The sequence below is a fragment of the Leptodactylus fuscus genome, chromosome 2 (genome assembly GCF_031893055.1).
Source record: "Leptodactylus fuscus isolate aLepFus1 chromosome 2, aLepFus1.hap2, whole genome shotgun sequence".
Classification (NCBI taxonomy): Eukaryota; Metazoa; Chordata; class Amphibia; order Anura; family Leptodactylidae; genus Leptodactylus; species Leptodactylus fuscus.
The window spans coordinates 103,359,113-103,378,402 of NC_134266.1; the positions used below are offsets into that span (position 1 = coordinate 103,359,113).

A 19,290-nucleotide genomic window follows, 5' to 3' on the forward strand; every position below is an offset into this window, starting at 1 on the left:
GAGCGAACACTGTTCGATCGAATATCAGGCCGTTCGGGACATTCGATTCCAATCGAATACAAGGCCGCAAATGCATTAAAAATTTGTATCCCCTCCCACCTTCCCTGGCACGTTTTTTGCACCAATAATGGCACAAGGGATGTGGGACAGGAACTTCGACAACGGAGACAGTGAAAAAAATCGGAAAAAGTAATTGGCTGGCTAATTCAGGTGACTTCCAATTTAGACGAATGGTGGATTTAACATTATATATATATATATATATATATATATATATATATATATATATAATTATTTAGACAGTACCTCTTGACTGCGGTAGTGGCTGCAGTCGAGGTCCACAAGCCCCAGAAGGGCGACCGTCTGCCTGAGCGAAGCAGCAGTATGTTCGCGCGGCTCAAGTGTGAACACGGACCAACGCACGTTCACCAGTTAACTTCACTGGGTGAAGGCGTTCGTGCAGCTCCACGGTGAACCGGCTGCAAAGGAGGAGTGCCCCAGTTGACTTCACTGGGCAGGTGTTTTGTGTAGCTTTAATGGGTATTGACTGCAAAGAGGCTTACACCAGTTGGCTTCACTGGGCAAGTGTTTTTAGTGCAGCTTGAATGCGAACAGGCGGCAACACTGGTTCACCAGAGCCTTACTGGGGAACTGCACCTGTGCATAGGCTGCAATCAAGGCTGCCAAGGTTAATGTCACCCCTGGTCAGAATCACAATTGGCTCCACAACAGCTTTGGAGCTACAATAATACTAGACAGACCCAACAGGCTATATAGTTCCCTACCGTCAGTACCCAGGAATCCTACCCTAGAATGCCTGCACTGGTAACCTGGCATTGACAGGATCCTAGCCCTGAACCTCTCTGTCTCAACATAATAGTCAAAGTGTGAGCACCCGGCGGGCGTCGGCTCACACCATATAAAGGCAAGTCCCCGCCCTCAGGGCAGTGGCCATAACCTCACTGGGCATGCTCAGTATGGGTGGAATGGAACTTAGCCTCAGAACGTCTCCACAAAGTCTGAGCATGCTCAGTAGGGTGAAAATGAGACAGCCTCAGAGCGTCACCAAAAAGTTCGAGCATGCTCAGTAAGCCAAATGCTGGACTTAGACTCCACAACCCTCACCGTCCGACACCGAGGGCAAGAACTGGATTGACCCGCAGGTGGCGCTATGTGCCGGAAGAAAAACCTGCGGGACCCCATCCTAACACAGGTCCAGCTCTGCTACATTGGACACTGCTACATCGCCAGCACTTAGGGTTGAGCCGATCTTGACATTTCAGGATCGTTTTTAAAATTGGATTTAAAATTGGATTTTAAAAACGATCCTATTCACTACACAGCATGTAGTCCAAAAATTGTTGGACCCCACGCTGTGTAGTGATTAAACCACCCCCCACCATTGTCCACTTACCTACATAGCTGCAGCTCCCAGCTCCTCTTCTTGGTCCGGTCCTCTGTCAACATGTCTTCAGAGCGCCCTGCCCCCGCCTCCAGAGACTAGTATTATGAAGAAGGCAGGGCTTAGGAGAGTGTGGGTGGGTACTGGGAGGGGAGACGTGAGTGATGCACTCACGTCTCCCCGCCCACACTCTCCAGCCGCACTAAGCCCCGCCTACTCCCTGCATCTCTACAATACTAGTCTAGGAAGGCGGGGTCCTTTGTCCTCTTCAGAGCGCCCTGCGCCCCGCCTCCCTACACTAGTATTGTAGAGTTGCAGGGAGTAGGTGGGGCTTAGTGCGGCTGAAGAGTGTGGGCGGGGAGACATGAGTGCATCACTCACGTCTCCCCTCCCAGTACTCGCCCATACTCTCCTAAGCCCCGCCCACTTTCCCAACTAGTATTGTAGAGAAGGCGGGGAGACGTCTCAACGCCCAGTACCCGCCCACACTCTCCTAAGCCCTGCCTTCTCTATAATACTAGTCGGGGGAGAGGGGGGCAGGGCACTCTGAAGACAGAGGACCGGACTGGACCAAGAATAACAGGGAGCTGCAGGTAAGTGGACAACAGTGGGGGGGAGGGGGTTAGTCACTACACAGCGTGGGGCACATGCTGTGTAGTGAATAGGATCGTCGTTAAAATACCAGCTCTGCTTAATCTCCCACAGTGGTGTCCGATACTACACTCAGCTCAACTATTCCAGAGTAGTTAAGCTGAGCGCACGGCCCGATGTAGTTGAGCTGAGTGTGTAGGAGTTGTAGATGTAGCAGAGCTGGCAGATATGTAGCAGTCCGATGCAGCAGACTAACACTCAGCTCTGCTAACATCGGCCAGCTCTCCTACATCTCTGGTGTAGCAGCTTTGCACTACACTCAACCCTCCATCTACTGCTCCTGTCACACACATCTCTTGTGTAACATAGCTCAGTGTACTCAGCTGGTCAATGCATTCCTATGGGAAAAAGTCAGCTCTGGCATATCGCAAGCTGACAGGGATCCCGACATAATAAAGGTACTTGATGCCCCCAGACATGCTTCCCCTGCTGTCCCAGTTACATTCCAGGGTGTTGGTATCATTTCCTGGGGTGTGATAGTGGACTTGGTGACTCTCCTGAGTCGAATGGTAGGATCCCCTGTAGCGAAGCATTTTGTCCCATAGACTATAATGGGGTTCGATATTCGTTCGAATAGTCGAATATTGAGCGGCTATTCGAAACGAATATCTGCTCGCTCATCTCTAGTAGTGAGCATTAGTAACCCAGAAGTGAGTATGTAAGCTGTGCGGAGTAAATTGGGTACACCAAATCCCATTCTATTTTCCCACTAGCTCCTATGACACGGATGGGGAAGAGGGGCATTCTGGGGGATCAGCACTGGTGTATTATCTCTCATAAGTTCAAAATATGGGGTGTCCCCTGAAAACGCTCGCACAGCTTATACATTTCCTTCTAGTCGCTGCCACTTATGTCCTAATGATTTGGCGACTTTTGGGGTTTTTGTCTTCACATTGTACAAGCTAGATTTTTATTTTTATTTTCTGGCAATGTGGCCATATGAGGGCTTGGTGTTTGTGGTATTAGATGTACTTTTCAATGCCACCATTTCGGGGTGCCTGTAACTTATTGACTACATTTTATTAACTCTTTCTGGGTGGGATGTAAAAGGAAACATGAATTCTGGCATTGCTTTTTAGCATTTTTTTTTTTTCCCCGTGCAGCATACAGCAAAGGTAACATGTTACCTTTATTCTGCGGGTCAGTATGATTACGGTGATACCTCATTTATATTATTTTTTAATGCGTTGCTATTTGTGCAGAATAAAATTCAATTCAAGGGAAAAAATCAATTATTTTTGCATCACCATTTTCTGAAAGGCATAACATTTTTATTTTTCAGTAGTTAGAGCTGGTTGAGGGCTTATTTTTTGCAGGATGACCTCTTCTTTTTATTTGTACCATTTTGTTTTTCATTTGACCATTTGATTACTTTTTATTGAACATTTTGTAGGTGGTGAATAATCATTATTTTGTGCGGTTTTCTATGTTTTTTTATGATGTTCGCCATTCGGGTTAAATAATGTTTTAATTTTATTGTTCAGGTTATTACGGATGTGATGATACCAAATAAGTAATGTTTTCTCTATTTTTCTTTATTTTATATAATAAAACATTTTATATGGGAAAATGGGATTTCTGGGGCTTTATTTATTTCTAATTTATTTTAACTTATTTAAACTTTTTTATTTTTCATTTTTTATAACTTTTTTTTTTCTGTCCCCATGGGGGATTGAAGCAGTGATGTGCTGATCTCTGCTTCACTAGATGTACGCTGCAATGCACGTGTATTGCAGTGTACAGGAAGCTCTCAGCGCCGTGCACACGCTCGGGGGTGACAGCTTCCATTTTTCCAGGATCAACCAGCTACATGGAGGGGGAAGTGATTGGGCCGACCCGGGGTCTCTGATCAGACCCCGGGCTGCCCACTAACAACACCGGCACCCCCCGAAACCGTTGCAGGGGGTGCCGATCGGCACTATTATATACTGAAACCCCTGAGATGCCGGCGTTCATGTTTGACTGCCGGCATCTCAGGGGTTAACACCCGTGATCGGACCCGGTTCTGACTGCGGGTGTTACAGGACATTGTTAGCGGTAACATATGGCTGACACTCGCAGGGCATGGTGCGCAAACAAGTTCTATTACGGCGGATGTCGGGAAGGGGTTAAAGGGGTTCTCCGGGCAAAAATAACTTGGTGTAGCTTCCTGTGCTTACCCCTCCCTGTCTCCCTAGCTAGCCCGCTCACTATTAGCCCTTTACAAACAACTCAACCCACCCATCCCCCCACCCCAGCACATCATACTTACCTGTATGTATACTTACATACATACTTCTCCTCCTCTTGTCTGTGTCCTGGAGCACTGCAGACCTCCCTTGCTGCCTGGAGCCACGCCCAATGTCACTTCTGGAAGTGGCGCCACTTCTGGAAGTAACGTCACGCCTCAGATCCGAATCAAAGCAAGAGAAGATAGGTAAGTATTGTGTGCCAGCTTCTAGGGCCTGGATGATACATTGGGCCCGGATACAGAGGAAATGGTAAGTACAATGGGGCTGGGGGGTGAGGTCTTTAAAATGACATAACAGGATAGGATCTGGATTAGTCCAAAGACTAGGGTTGAGCCGATCTTGAAATTTCAGGATCGTTTTTAAAATTCGATTTCCGATCATTTTCCATTCGAACCCGATCCCAATTCCGATCCCAATGCAAGTCAATGGGATTTTTTAAATAATCGGAGATTGGATTTAAAAAACGATCCTATTCACTACAGAGCATGTAACGACCCATTGAAATGAATGTATTTTGTTTTGAGCGCTCACATTCTGACACGTGTATACGTGCCAAAATGTGCACCCGTTAACTCCGTGTGAACTGGCTCTTAGAGTTATTTTCTACACACAACTCTAAAAAGAGGGTAGCGTGAGGAGGAATCTGCAGACATAGACACACAATAATACTGCTGCTACACTCTGCTACTCTGAGTGAGAGATACTGTAACTGTTTTGATAGTGTTACATCTTCCACAGAGTATAAGGAAAATGTTTGTTCTCGTACCGTGTTAGCCAGTGGGTAGGAAATATAAAAAAAACAAAAAACTTAACAGTATTCAGTAGTTGATACCTTTTTAATGGCTAACTAATAATGATGACAGATTACAACGTTTCGGAACGTCTAGGCTCCTTTCTCAAGTAAATTTAAAACCATTTACTTGAAAAAAGAGCCTAGACGTTCTGAAATGTTGTAATCTGTCATCATTATTAGTTAGCCATTAAAAAGGTATCAACTACTGAAGGCTATCAAGTTTTTTGGTTTTTTATATCTTCCACAGAATGAGGAAATAAATGAATCAACCTTCCAGCAGCTGCCTTCTCCACAGAGTTCTGTGTGTGAGCTGGATATGGAGACGAACTGATTAACCCCTTAGCGACCACTTGACGTAACTGTACGTCATGGGTCGCATGGGGATGTATGGAGCGAGCTCACATGCTGAGCGAGTTCCATACAGAGCAGATGCCGGCTGTATCATACAGCCAGGACCTGCCACTAACAGCAGCGGTCGGTGCCCGAGCCGATCGCTGCTGTTAACCCTTTACACACTGCGGTCATGTTTCGCCGATCGCCGTCCTCCTGAACGTCACATGAGGGCAGTGATCGGTTGCTATGACAGCCGGAAGCCTATTGAAGGCTTCCAGGCTTGTCTCTGCACTAGATCTATTAGACGATGCCAGAGGCATCGTCTAATAGAAGTGCTGCAATTTTCCTATTCACTGCAATACTGTAGTATTGCAGTGAATAGTATGAGCGATCAGACCCCCTAGGTTTCAAGGTACCTAAGGGGTCTGATCATAAATGTATAACAAGAAAAAAAAAAGTTTTTAAAAGTATTGAAAAAATTAAAAAAATATAAAAGTTCAAATCACCCCCCTTTCCCTAGATCAGCTATAAAAGTAATTAAAGAACATTAAACATAAACATATTAGGTATCCCCACGCTCCAAAATGCCCGAACTATTAGAATATTAAAACATTTATCCCGTACTGCGAACAACGTAGCGGCAAAAAAAAAATAAAAATAGCCAAATAGCGTTTTTTTCAACACTTTGCCTCCTATAAGAAATTGAATAAAAAGTGATCAAACCATCAGATCTTTCCCCAAATGGTATCAATAGAAACGTCATCTTGCCCCGCATAAAAAGACACCACAACCAGCTCCATACATGGAAATATGAAAAAGTTACAGGTGTTAGAACATGATGACACAATTTTTTTTTTCTATTTTGCAAAGTTTATCATTTTTTAAAAGTATCAAAACATTTCAAATACTATATAAATTTGGTATCACCGCGTTTGTACTGACACGTAGAACACAGGTAACATGTCATTTGTACCAAACAGTGAACGCTGTAAAAATTAAACCCATAAGGAAATGGCGCAAATGCATTTTTTCTCCAATTGCACCTCATTCTGAATTTTTTTCCAGCTTCCCAGTACATTGCACAGCATATTGAATGGTGCCATTACAAACTACAATTTGTCCCGCAAACAATAAGCCATCATGTGACTCTGTGAACTGAAAAATGAAACAGTTATGGCTCTTGAAATGTGAGGAGGGAAAAACGAAAATGCGAAACCAAAAAATGGCCTGGTCCTTAAGGGGTTAAGGTGGAAGAGAGTAGTATCTTAATTAGAGGATAAGGAAACCGATTTCTATAATAAGATATATAAAAAAGCTTCTTACAAAATCATTTTCCTTGATGGAAACAAAAAATGTACTCTAATGCCACATTTTGAAAGGTAGCTCCCTTTAGAGTAATGCCTGGTTTTCTATAAAAATCTAGAGACATTTGTCTGGGTTTAAAGCCAAACCAAAACATATTTTCCAAAAGAAAAAGACCCATCTGATTTGGTTTTGATATAGTACCCTTTCTGGCCCACGTCAATAACCTCTCAGTCAGCCTGACCAGTACCCAACTTTAAAATCATGTGGGGCAATAACTCCTAAGTAGATGTCTGTGGATGGGCCTCTTTTCCTTTTGGAATATGTTTTGATTTTGCTTTAATCCCAGACAATGTCTCTAGGTTTCATAGAAAACCAGGTATTGATAATTAGGAAGCTAGCTTCCAAAAGGTGATGCTAGAGTTTTCCTTGTTCCATCAAGGAGAAATTATCTGTTTCTTTGTCAGAATTCCGAATAGAGCATACATGTCATGTAAATTCTATACACTGTAAGGTGGCTTTCAAAGGCTATATCTTCCTAAGGAGACATAAAGACTAGAGATGAGCGAACACTAAAATGTTCGAGGTTCGAAATCCGATTCGAACAGCCACTCACTGTTCGACTGTTCAAATGGCTTTCGAACCCCATTATAGTCTATGAGGAACATATACTTGTTAAGGGGGAAACCCAAATCCATCTCAGGAAGGTCACCAAGTCCACTATGACACCACAGGAAATGATGACAACACCCTGGAATGACACTGGGACAGCAGGGGAAGCATGTCTGGGGGCATCTAACACACCCAAGTCCCTGTATTACCCCACTATCACAGCCTAACAACTACACACTTTACACACTCAATACCACCACTCAGACAGTGGAAAAACACCTTGAAACATTCTTTCTTTCTGGAAATGAGTACAGCCTGTCACCCAGAAGTGTATTTGGCCCTTGAAGTGAAGAGAGCCTGTCACCAGCATTGTATTGGGTACTTGGAGTGAGGAGAGCCTTGCACGAGCAGTGTATTTGGCCCTTGTAGTGAGTTGAGGTTGGTACCAGCATTGTTTTTGAAAATCAGGGTGAATTGAGCCTATAACCAGCAGAGTTTTGGGAAATTCATGGTGGAGGGAGCTTCCAACCAGCAGAGTTTTGGGAAATTCATGGTGGAGGGAGCCTCTAACCAGCAGAGTTTGGGGAAATCAGGGTGGAGGGAGCCTCTAACCAGCAGAGTTTTGGGAAATTCATGGTGGAGGGAGCCTCTAACCAGCAGAGTTTTGGTAAATTCATGGTGGAGGGAGCCTCTAACCAGCAGAGTTTTGGGAAATCAGGGTGGAGGGAGCCTCTAACCAGTAGAGTTTTGTGAAATTCATGGTGGAGGGAGCCTCTAACCAGCAGAGTTGTGGGAAATTCATGGTGGAGGGAGCCTCTAACCAGCAGAGTTGTGGGAAATTCATGGTGGAGGGAGCCTCTAACCAGCAGAGTTGTGGGAAATTCATGGTGAAGGGAGCCTCTAACCAGCAGAGTTGTGGGAAACCAGGATGGAGGGAGCCTCTAACCAGCAGAGTTTTGGGAAATCAGGCTGGAGGGAGCCTCTAACCAGCAGAGTTTTGGGAAATTCATGGTAGAGGGAGCCTCTAACCAGCAGAGTTTTGTGAAATTCATGGTGGAGGGAGCCTCTAACCAGCAGAGTTGTGGGAAATTCATGGTGGTGGGAGCCTCCAACCAGCAGAGTTGTGGGAAATTCATGGTGGAGGGAGCCTCTAACCAGCAGAGTTGTGGGAAATTCATGGTGGTGGGAGCCTCCAACCAGCAGAGTTGTGGGAAATTCATGGTGGAGGGAGCCTCTAACCAGCAGAGTTTTTGGAAATCAGGGTGGAGGGAGCCTCTAACCAGCAGAGTTTTGGGAAATCAGGGTGGAGGGAGCCTCTAACCAGCAGAGTTTTGGGAAATTCATGGTGGAGGGAGCCTCTAACCAGCAGAGTTGTGGGAAATTCATGGTGGAGGGAGCCTCTAACCAGCAGAGTTGTGGGAAATCATGGTGGTGGGAGCCTCCAACCAGCAGAGTTTTGGGAAATTCATGGTGGAGGGAGCCTCTAACCAACAGAGTTGTGGGAAATTCATGGTGGAGGGAGCCTCTAACCAGCAGAGTTTTGGGAAATCAGGCTGGAGGGAGCCTCTAACCAGCAGAGTTGTGGGAAACCATGGTGGAGGGAGCCTCTAACCAGCAGAGTTTTGGGAAATCAGGGTGGAGGGAGCCTCTAACCAGCAGAGTTTTGGGAAATTCATGGTGGAGGGAGCCTCTAACCAGCAGAGTTTTGGGAAATCAGGGTGGAGGGAGCCTCTAACCAGCAGAGTTTTGGGAAATTCATGGTGGAGGGAGCCTCTAACCAACAGAGTTGTGAGAAAGTCATGGTGGAGGGAGCCTCTAACCAGCAGAGTTTTGGGAAATCAGGCTGGAGGGAGCCTCTAACCAGCAGAGTTGTGGGAAACCAGGGTGGAGGGAGCCTCTAACCAGCAGAGTTTTGGGAAATCAGGGTGGAGGGAGCCTCTAACCAGCAGTGTTTTGGGAAATTCATGGTGGAGGGAGCCTCTAACCAACAGAGTTGTGAGAAATTCATGGTGGAGGGAGCCTCTAACCAGCAGAGTTTTGGGAAATCAGGCTGGAGGGAGCCTCTAACCAGCAGAGTTGTGGGAAACCAGGGTGGAGGGAGCCTCTAACCAGCAGAGTTTTGGGAAATCAGGGTGGAGGGAGCCTCTAACCAGCAGAGTTTTGTGAAATTCATGGTGGATGGAGCCTCTAACCAGCAGAGTTGTGGGAAATTCATGGTGGTGGGAGCCTCCAACCAGCAGAGTTTTGGGAAATTCATGGTGGAGGGAGCTTCTAACCAACAGAGTTGTGGGAAATTCATGGTGGAGGGAGCCTCTAACCAGCAGAGTTTTGGGAAATCAGGCTGGAGGGAGCCTCTAACCAGCAGAGTTGTGGGAAATCAGGGTGGAGGGAGCCTCTAACCAGCAGAGTTTTTGGAAATCTGGGTGGAGGGAGCCTCTAACCAGCAGAGTTTTTGGAAATCTGGGTGGAGGGAGCCTCTAACCAGCAGAGTTTTTGGAAATCAGGGTGGAGGGAGCCTCTAACCAGCAGAGTTTTTGGAAATCAGGGTGGAGGGAGCCTCTAACCAGCAGAGTTGCCATCAAAAAGGCTAACTGGGAGGCGTACTTTCCCCCCTTCGACAAAGCCTCCACTCACTTTAAGGGCCACAGGTCCAACTTCTACACCCAATACGTGTAAGGCACAGAGGGATCAGAAAGGACTGGGCTGTGGTTGGCCAGGTACTCACGCAACATGCCCCTATACTTTTCCCTCCTGGTGACACTAGGCCCTTCAGTGGCGGTAGTTTGGCTGGGGTGGTGGTGGTGGGGGGGGCATTAACGTTTCACTCACCTTGGAGAGTGTTCCCCTGGTGGTTGTGGACCGGATGGCAGTTGTTAGCCTCTTGGAGGAAATCTCCTCTCTGCTGCCAGTGAGGGTTGACAGAAACATTTCCATCATATTCTACACCAGGTGCTTGTGGCAATCATATATGCGATTGTTCCTCTCCCCTACCAGAATGAAATACGAGATGTTATTTTTATACCGGGGGTCGAGGATTGCAAAAATCAAGTTTTGGTTGCACTCCATGATGTGAACAATGCCATTGTCTCTGGAAAAGTAGCACAACATGAAGTCAGCCATGTATGCCAGAGTGTTACTTGGCATGACTTTGCTGCTCCCACCAGAAGGGTCACACTCCATTTCTTCCACTTTCAACTCCCCTTCACACCATCAGCGTTGAAGCAATGGGATGCACTGAGCTTCCCCGTTAGCCTTGTGTGGGACAATGACATTAAATGCCACTTCATCCTCCATCTCTTCCTCCATCATCCAACGGTGAGAAGATGACAGGATTGTTCTCCAAATGTTTTCTGGCTAGCAGTGGCTACTTTAGACTTCTGAAAATGACCGCACTTTCACCAGTATATCAGGCACAATGGGGTAGGTTTTTAAAAACCTTTGCAACAAAAAGTTGAAAACGTGGGCAATGTGTGGACCGTGTTTGAGTCTGACACGGTCCAGAGCTGCTACCAGGTTCTGGCCATTATCACACACGACCATGCCTGGGCCCAGGTGCATCAGAGAGAAAGACATTGCCGTTTCATCTAGGATGGCATCCCTCACCTCGGGGGCAGTGTGTTTTCTGTCGGCCAAACTGATGAGCTTCAGAACGACCTGCTGATGTCTCCACATGCCAGTGCTGCAGCGTTTACAGCTTTCAGGTGGGGTCGATGTTGCAGCAGAGGAGTAGGCTTTCTGAGAACCCCTGGCATGAATTTTGGGCTGGGAGAGGAGATACACTGCCCCAATTTGTGAGCCGGGTCCCAGTCTCCACAACATTCACCCAGCCTGTCAGCCTGCCTCAGTGTTGATGGCGAGACACAGTTGCCATCAAGGCAGGCTGTTGTTATGTGAGGTGTGCAGGAGAAGGAGCAGAGTGAAGAATTGGAAGAGGAGGTAGTGGACGACGAGGCGACCGACCCGACCTGGACAGGGGTGATGTCTAGCGGGGAAAGCAGTGTAGATGTGGAGGCAAGCACAGCACCAAAAAAGGTGGCTAGAGGCAGAGGCATGTCCAGAGGAAGAGGACAGTTGCTTCAGAGAAGCCAGGCCAGAGCCAACAAACCCAAGATGTTCCCTGTCCTAGCCACTTGTGAAAAACTCGCCCATCGCGCCCACATTCCTCTATGGTGTGTAGATTTTTCAAAATATGCGCGGAGAACAAACTGTGGGAGGTTTGCACACTGTGCAACTGAAAAATGAGTAGGGGCTCTGAGAAGAGCAACCTGACCACCTCAGGCATGCGCCATCATTTGGAAGCCAAGCAATGGGCTCAGTGGGAGAGAGCAAATGCATGACAATCGTCGCCCGGCGTTGTCGACTCTTCCACTGTTTCCAGTGCTGGCGCTGCAGTCCAGACCACCAGCCAGGACACCTCCACATCTGCCTCTGCCACTTTGGGGACTTCACTCTTATCCTCCCCTTGTCCTGCCTCTGCTCCATCGCCTGCACCATCATGCACCTCTTCCCAGCAACTCTCCATCTCCCAGGCGTTTGATCACAGGCAGAAGTACAGCGCAACCCACCCACATGCCCAAGCCTTAAACGGCCACATCTCCAAACTGCAGGCCCTGGAGATGTTGACGTTTAGGCTTGTGGAGACTCAGGCCTTCTGTGACCTGATGGCAGCTACGGCACTTTGCTATGCCGTCCATAGCCATCACAACTTCTCCCAGTGTGTGACCCCGTCTTGCACTAGGACATGTCCCATAACATCAGGTCCTGGGCCCTGAGTTCCGCGCTTTGCACTAAGGTCCACTTGACCACCAACACATCTCACTCACAGTGCACTGGGTGAATGTAGTCGAGGCTGGGACCGGATCGAAAATTGGCATGGCCTACCTCCTCTCCCCGCCCAAGATTCCTGGCAGGGGTTCTCACAAACCTTTCTTCTCCTCCACCCTCACCGTTGAAAAATGAAATTTAAAACCACCCCATTAAGGCTCACATCAAGGGCATATTCATCCATAGAGCATAATATTAGGCTCCTACAAGGCTCAATTCATACCAAGAGCATAATATTATGCTCCTAAAAGGCTCAATTCATCCTGTAGGAACATAATATTATGCTCCTACAATCCTCAATTCACCTTAAGATCCTAATACTCTGCTGCTACAAGGCTCAACTCACCTCAAGGGCCTCAATCTCTGCAGCTAGATTCAGGTGTAGATCCTTGGCTCATTACTGGGCCAGAAAACGGCTGCAGATACTGCATTCCAGAGCAATTCCATGGAGTGAAAGAAGGTGTATAGTTCTGTCCAGTAACCCTGAGTCCAAAGAGACAATATTGCACATGGTTTGTGTGGTTGGTAGTAAGCTACACGTATAGTTAGGTTATTAGTTTGGTTTAGTTAGTTGCTCGGACAAGCAGGTTTTTATTTTGTTTTTGCCTGAGGTTAAGACTGTATTTTGTTTTGCTTATTTATGCCAGAAGTCAAGGTTTATTTATTTTCATGTTTTGTTTTTTAAATAAACCAATTTGCAACACTACTTTTACCAAGCTAACTTCCCCACACTGGATATGACAAGGACATGGGTGAAGTATAAACCTCCTAGGAGTCCATACATTCTATGCAGGACCATTTGAGGACCTGTACTTCTTCCTGGGTTAAACAGGTGACATTTAATTGAGAATTAACATTACCTCTAATTATGTTGCTGGCTTTTGGATTTTCTTGTTTTAACACTGTAGAGAAGAAGGCATTTAATAGTTGTTTTTTTTCATTCTCATCCTCTGCCACCATTACACCCAGATTATTTCTGAGAGTGCCCTCATTGTCAGTTCTTTTTATTTATGTAATTGAAGAATAACTTTGGATTATTTTTACTTTCCTTGGCAATTTTTCTCTCGGCCTCAATCTTTACCTCTTTTGTCTTTTGCACAATTTATTTATATATATATATATATATATATATATATATATATATATATATATATATATATGTATATATATATATATATATACACACACACACACTGTATATATATTTTTTAGTGTAGATTGTGAGCCCCATATAGGGCTCAGAATGTACATTTTTTCCTATCAGTATGTCTTTTGAAGTATGGGAGGAAATCCACGCAAACACGGAGAGAACATAAAAACTCCTTGCAAATGTTGTTTCTGGAGGGATTTGAACCCGGAATTCCAGCACTGCAAGGCTACAGTGCTAACCACTGAGCCACTGTGCTGCCCCCTCCTTATAGTTTTTTAATGATGTGTCACTACTTTATTGTTTTAGTACTTTAAATGCTTCTTTTTTTATCCCTCATTACACTCCTTACCGTTTTAGTTAGCCATATTGTTTTTCTAGGATTTCTGGCCTGCTTATTCCCATAGAGTATGTTTTTCAATACTCCTATTTAGAATGTTTTTGAAGATGTCCCATTTAGTTTGTAAATCTTTGGTACATCTTTTAATCATTATTGAAGTGGTCATGGGGGGTTCTGACACTGCTTTGGACTATAAGGGACAATTTACTGTGAAGTGGGGCCACTATGGGACATTATACTTTGTGGAGGAGACGCTATGTGACTTTATACTTTGTAGAATGGATACTCTGAGGTATTATAATGTGTGCAGGGGCCTCTATGGGACATTATATTGTGTGAAGGAGCCACTATATTCTATTCTACTGTCTGGAGGCCACCTTGGGATATTATTGAGTAAATGGGGAGTTACACTGTGTTGGGAACAGGAAAGAAGTTGCTATTTTGTGCATATGGGGGGCCAGTTTGCTGGGGTGTCCTGTCTTTGCTATTTACGCCCCTGCACTGCACTCCAACTGAAGACAGCTAAAATTAACCACATCTTATGTTATGCTGAAATGTTTAGGTTTTTTTGTGCAGAAAAGCTAATCTATTGAGTTTGTAGGTTTTAATACACAAAGGAATAGCAAATACAAGTTATGCTAGGTTCACACCTGCGTTCTTCTTTCCGTTCTGTGCTTTCCATCTTCTGCATGCCAGAAGACGGAAAGCACAGACCGGGTCCGGCCGTGAGCGGCGGTGAGCGTTTTATGCTCTCCGCCGCGAAACTGGATTTTTTAATCCGGACACAGAGTACTGCATGTCCGACTCTGTGTCCGGATTTAAAAACCCGGTTTCGCGGCAGAGAGTGCAAAACGCTCACCGCCGCTCACGGCCGGACATCTCTCTCACCCATTCAAATGAATGGGTGAGAGACTCCTGCAGGTTTCCGTCTCCTGCCTCTGTTTTATGCAGGAAACGGAAACCTGCACAACGGAGAGGGCAACGCAGATGTGAACGAGCCCTTAAACATATAAAATAGTCGATACAAGTTAAATTTATTAAAAAAAATAATAGACCTACATGCAGTGCCTGCACCTGTTTCCTAACTTTGCACCTGTGTAGGGGGACATACATTTTCCAAGTTCAAGTTCAGTTTCTTTATTCCCTTAGATATAGTCGCCTACAGCTGAAAACACACAGCCAAAGTATCAAGTATCAAATACTGCCACTGATCTCTTGAGGTCTGTTCAGCACTTCCCTACATCACCTGCATCACCTGGTTTGAGAAGTGGAAAGTGGAATGCCAAAGACTTCACTTCCTTCTCACTCCTCCTACCCTTCCTCTTTAAAGCAAGGAAAGCAACATACATTATAAGGCAAAGTTTAAGCTACCTGGTCCGTCTGTGGCATTTCAGTGTCAGCATGTGGATGATGCATCAAATTCATACAAAAATTTGATTCTCCTAAGGGTGCATTCACACGATGTCTTTTGGCTCGTAATTTGGCACATCTACGCCGCGGGAGCTTTTGCGGGCCGTATACGCTCCCATTGATTTCAATGGGAGCGTGGATCATATACGCGGCGCTATTTTGCGGCCGTGATTTTGGGGCCGCAAAATAGTGCCGCGTATACGATCCACGCTCCCATTGAAATCAATAGGAACGTATATATGGCCCGCAAAAGCCATAGACGCGGCGTAGACAAATTACGAGCCAAAAGACATCGAGTGAATGCACCCTAAAACTGAGCAGATATATTTATTACAGATTTGCTTTTGTGTTATGAATAAACTATACTATACCCTTACAAAACATCACTTATACCTCACTATTGTGTAAAATAAAAACACAGGGTTATGTCTTCAGAAATCCTAAAAACAAAAGGATAACTTAACCCAGTTGGTCATGTACTTCGACTATCTTTAGTCTTTTTCACTGTATATTTCTTTTTCTTTATTATTTTATTTTTATTTCACATACACGTATGTTCATTTTGGATTTAGGTGATGATGAAGAAGAAGAGCCTGATATTCCTCTAAGTCCCCGTCCTCGACCATTGGCAGAGTTACAGTTAAAAGAGAAAGCTGTGCCCATGCCAGAAGCTAGCTCATTCTTTATTTTCAGCCCAACAAACAAGTATGTTCTGTACTTGTGCAAATACTATTTTGTTACTGTAATGAAAACTATATTTTCAAAAAAGTACCGTATATTAAATATTTGATTGTAGAACTATAAGAATTGTTTTCTAGTTAATCATATTCAGCGTTATTTTTTCAACTGTAAATTATATAAATTATTTGCTTTCATATAAGGTTTTTATTCATTTATTCTTTATTTGGTATTTTTATCTTTTTATGTTAACAGAATCCGAGTGCTGTGCCATCGTATAGTCAATGCTACAACATTTACTAATTTCATCCTGCTGTTCATTTTACTAAGCAGTATTTCTTTGGCAGCAGAAGATCCTATTAGAACAGACTCTTTCCGTAACCAGGTAATAAAACTGTCATAACTGTGCAACTGAAAAGACCACGCATTTGCCCCATTTTACTAATTTGTTCAATTAGCTTAAATTACATACTGAAAAGACATAAAACATACATAATATGAAAAAATATAACTATATTATTACAGTTTATATAACACTAGCCTCCGCCCGCACCTTCGTCTCCGTGTTGTCGTTGATGATCCGCCTATATTCAGCAAATTGCTGCCATCGATGATCCGCCTACTCCGGCATTTCGGCAGCTCTCTAGCTGGCCTGCCACTCAACTTCTTCATTGTGCCATGCACGCAATTGTATCGGCATCTCAGCAGCTCGCTGGAATGCCATATAATGAGCGTGTTGTTGGCTTATATGCTCCGTCTGCTCCAGCGTTTTGGCTGCAACTTGTCGCCTAGCTTGCTGAATCCTCCTCAACTCCGCTTGAGCAGAAGTCTGTTGACTTCTGGCTACCTTCATAGCTCTGGTTATTTTGGAAATTTGTGACAAATTCAATTTTTGTTTCGTCGGGAAACTGCCAATTTGTTTTAAAGGTGTTTTCGCAAGTCAGTGTCCAAACACCCTGCCTACAGAGCCTGCTTCTGACTTTCTGTATTTGTGTCTCCCCTCCTCCCTCTGGCTCAATAGAACACAGAAGATTTACTTATACAGAGTCTTCTGTTATTATCTGTGTGTTTACAACAAGAGATAACAGACCAGGCGTTATCAGCAAGCTGCAGATTAGCTGATTCTCCTGTCAGGAAGAGCAGTTTAATATAGTATATTAAAATTAATTCATAACAGTCATGAATCCATGTCATTTACTGAGATAAAAAAGTAGCCTAACTTTTAATTGATGTTACAAACTATCTATGTGCCAAATTTCATCCAAATCCGTTCAGCCGTTTTTGCGTGATTGAGTAACAAACATCCAAACACACAAACTTCGACATTTAAGCTGTATCATACATACAGTTTTGAAGCAGTTTTTTATGCAGTTTTTTCAGCATATCCAACTCTATTGTGGTAAATAAAATAATGCTTTTAAATATTTTTATAAGACTACAAACAATATATTTAATGCTTTCTAAGGTATATTTAAAAGTGTTGCTAATGCTCTGCACAATAAATAGGTGTTTGCATTTTACTGTGACTTTACATTGTTCTGTTATGCACGTTTCAGTTAAAGAAACCCTTTAGGCTGAGACCCCAGGACTACAAAGCAATTGTGGAAATACTAAATTGGTACCCCCCGCCACCCCACCCCCCAAAAAAAGTATATATATATATATATATATATATATATATATATATATATATATATATATATAAAACTTTACTTTTACTGTCAAAAATCTCTCCATATATCCACTCCATACATTCACATTATGATAACCTCCTCTCCTTTCTCTCCTCTATTGCTTACTGTAGGTAAAATTTCAATATCCCCACCTAGTCTGATAAATCTGGGGAATATCTGGTGGGTAGAGGTTGGTCACATTGTTGATCCCCTGCTGGTTGTCCACCAACCTCTATCGAGTTAGAGGTTGGTGGACAAAGTATGCAAGTGAGCACTCCTTGTATCAGCTGGGAGCTTAGTAGATGAATTACTCGGCAGTGTAATTGGTCTGAGCACGAGTTACTAGAGTGCACAGACGATAGAGCACAATATTGCACTCCTACTTTTGCTTCTATCGGTCTCAGTTTGTTAGACCCTGGCCTTTTAATATTGAATAGGACCACCAGCAGGGGATCAACAATGTGACCAACGTCTAACCACCAGATATATCCTGGATTTATCAGACTAGGAGGGGATGTTGAAATTTTACCTACAGTAAGCAATAGAGGAGACAAAGGAGAGGAGTTTATCATAATGTGAATGTAAGGAGTGGATATGAGGAGAGATTTTTGACATCAATTACTAGAGATGAGCCAACAGTAAAATATTCGATATTCGTTATTCATTTTGAATAGCCGTTCAATATTCGACTATTCGATCGAATATCGAACCCCATTATAGTCTATGGGAAAAAATGCTTCGTTTCAGGGGAACCCACCATTCGACTCATGATAGTCACCCAGTCCACTATGATACCCCAGGAAATGATGCCAACACCTCTGCAATGCAACTGGGACAGCAGGGGAAGCATGCCTGGGGGCATCTAACAAGCCAAAGTCACAGTTTTACCCCACCATCACAGCCTATGAACTACACACTTTATACACTCAAAAAAACCTCTATCAAAGTGGCAAAATACCTGGAAACCTTCTTTCTTCCCCAATTGGATGGACAGAAACCCAAATTTAAGCTAAAGAAACATTAAAAAGCACCCTTTAAATCACGTTGCCCATGACAACCACAGATGGAATAGGCAATGGGAAATCCAAGAGTACCCACCCTTAACTGTCATTATGGATGTGTGTGTGATATGGTAAGACCTTCCAAAATTCACTTTTCTGGCCCTTAACGTGAGCCCTTACAAATTAAGTTAGAGGCCCATAAGCTGAGCTACGAGCAGAGATTGAGGCCTTTGATGTGACTTCAGTCTTTTACCAGCAGAGTTTTAGACCCTTTAATAACTTAAAGGGTCCAGACTTGCACCAGCAGAATTTCTTGCCCTTTGGGTGAGTTTAGCCTTGCACCAGCACGTGTCCCGTAACATCAGGTGGGCCCTAAGTTCTGCGCTTTTTACAAAGTTCCACTTGACCACCGACGCGTGGACAAGTGCATGCGGCCAGGGACGGCACATTGGCTGAATGTAGTTGAGGCTGTGACCGGGTCGCAAACTGTGGCGGCCTGCCTTGTCTCCCTGCCCAATATTCCTGGCAGGAGTGTTGAAACACCACCCTCGTCCTCCTCCGCTGCCATTAAATTGACCCCAGCTACAAGATGGAAACGCTGCAACACTGGCGTGGGGAGACATCAGCAGGCCGAGCTGAAGCTCACCAGCTTGGGGGACAGACCGCACACTGCCTCCGAGGTCAGGGATGCCATCCTGGATGATATGGCAAATTTTTTTTCCCCGCTGCCTGGGGCCAGGCATTTTTGTCATGTGTGATAAAGGGCGGAACCTGGTAGCAGCTCTGGAGCTTGCCAGCCTCTAACATGGTACATGCCTGGCCCACGTTTTCAACTTATTGGTGCAACGGTTTCTAACAACATACCCCAATGTACACAAGCTACTGGTTAAAGT

General features: G+C 44.6%; 1 protein-coding gene across 1 annotated transcript in view; it reads left to right on the forward strand.

The window, feature by feature from the left end:
* CACNA1S (calcium voltage-gated channel subunit alpha1 S) overlaps positions 1-19,290 on the forward strand; it is a 676,496-nt gene that overhangs the window by 268,394 nt on the left and 388,812 nt on the right. The window contains exons 17-18 of the mRNA XM_075263101.1: positions 15,618-15,750; positions 15,979-16,108. Of these exons, the coding sequence (XP_075119202.1) occupies positions 15,618-15,750; positions 15,979-16,108 (263 nt within the window). The remainder of the gene's footprint in view (positions 1-15,617; positions 15,751-15,978; positions 16,109-19,290) is intronic.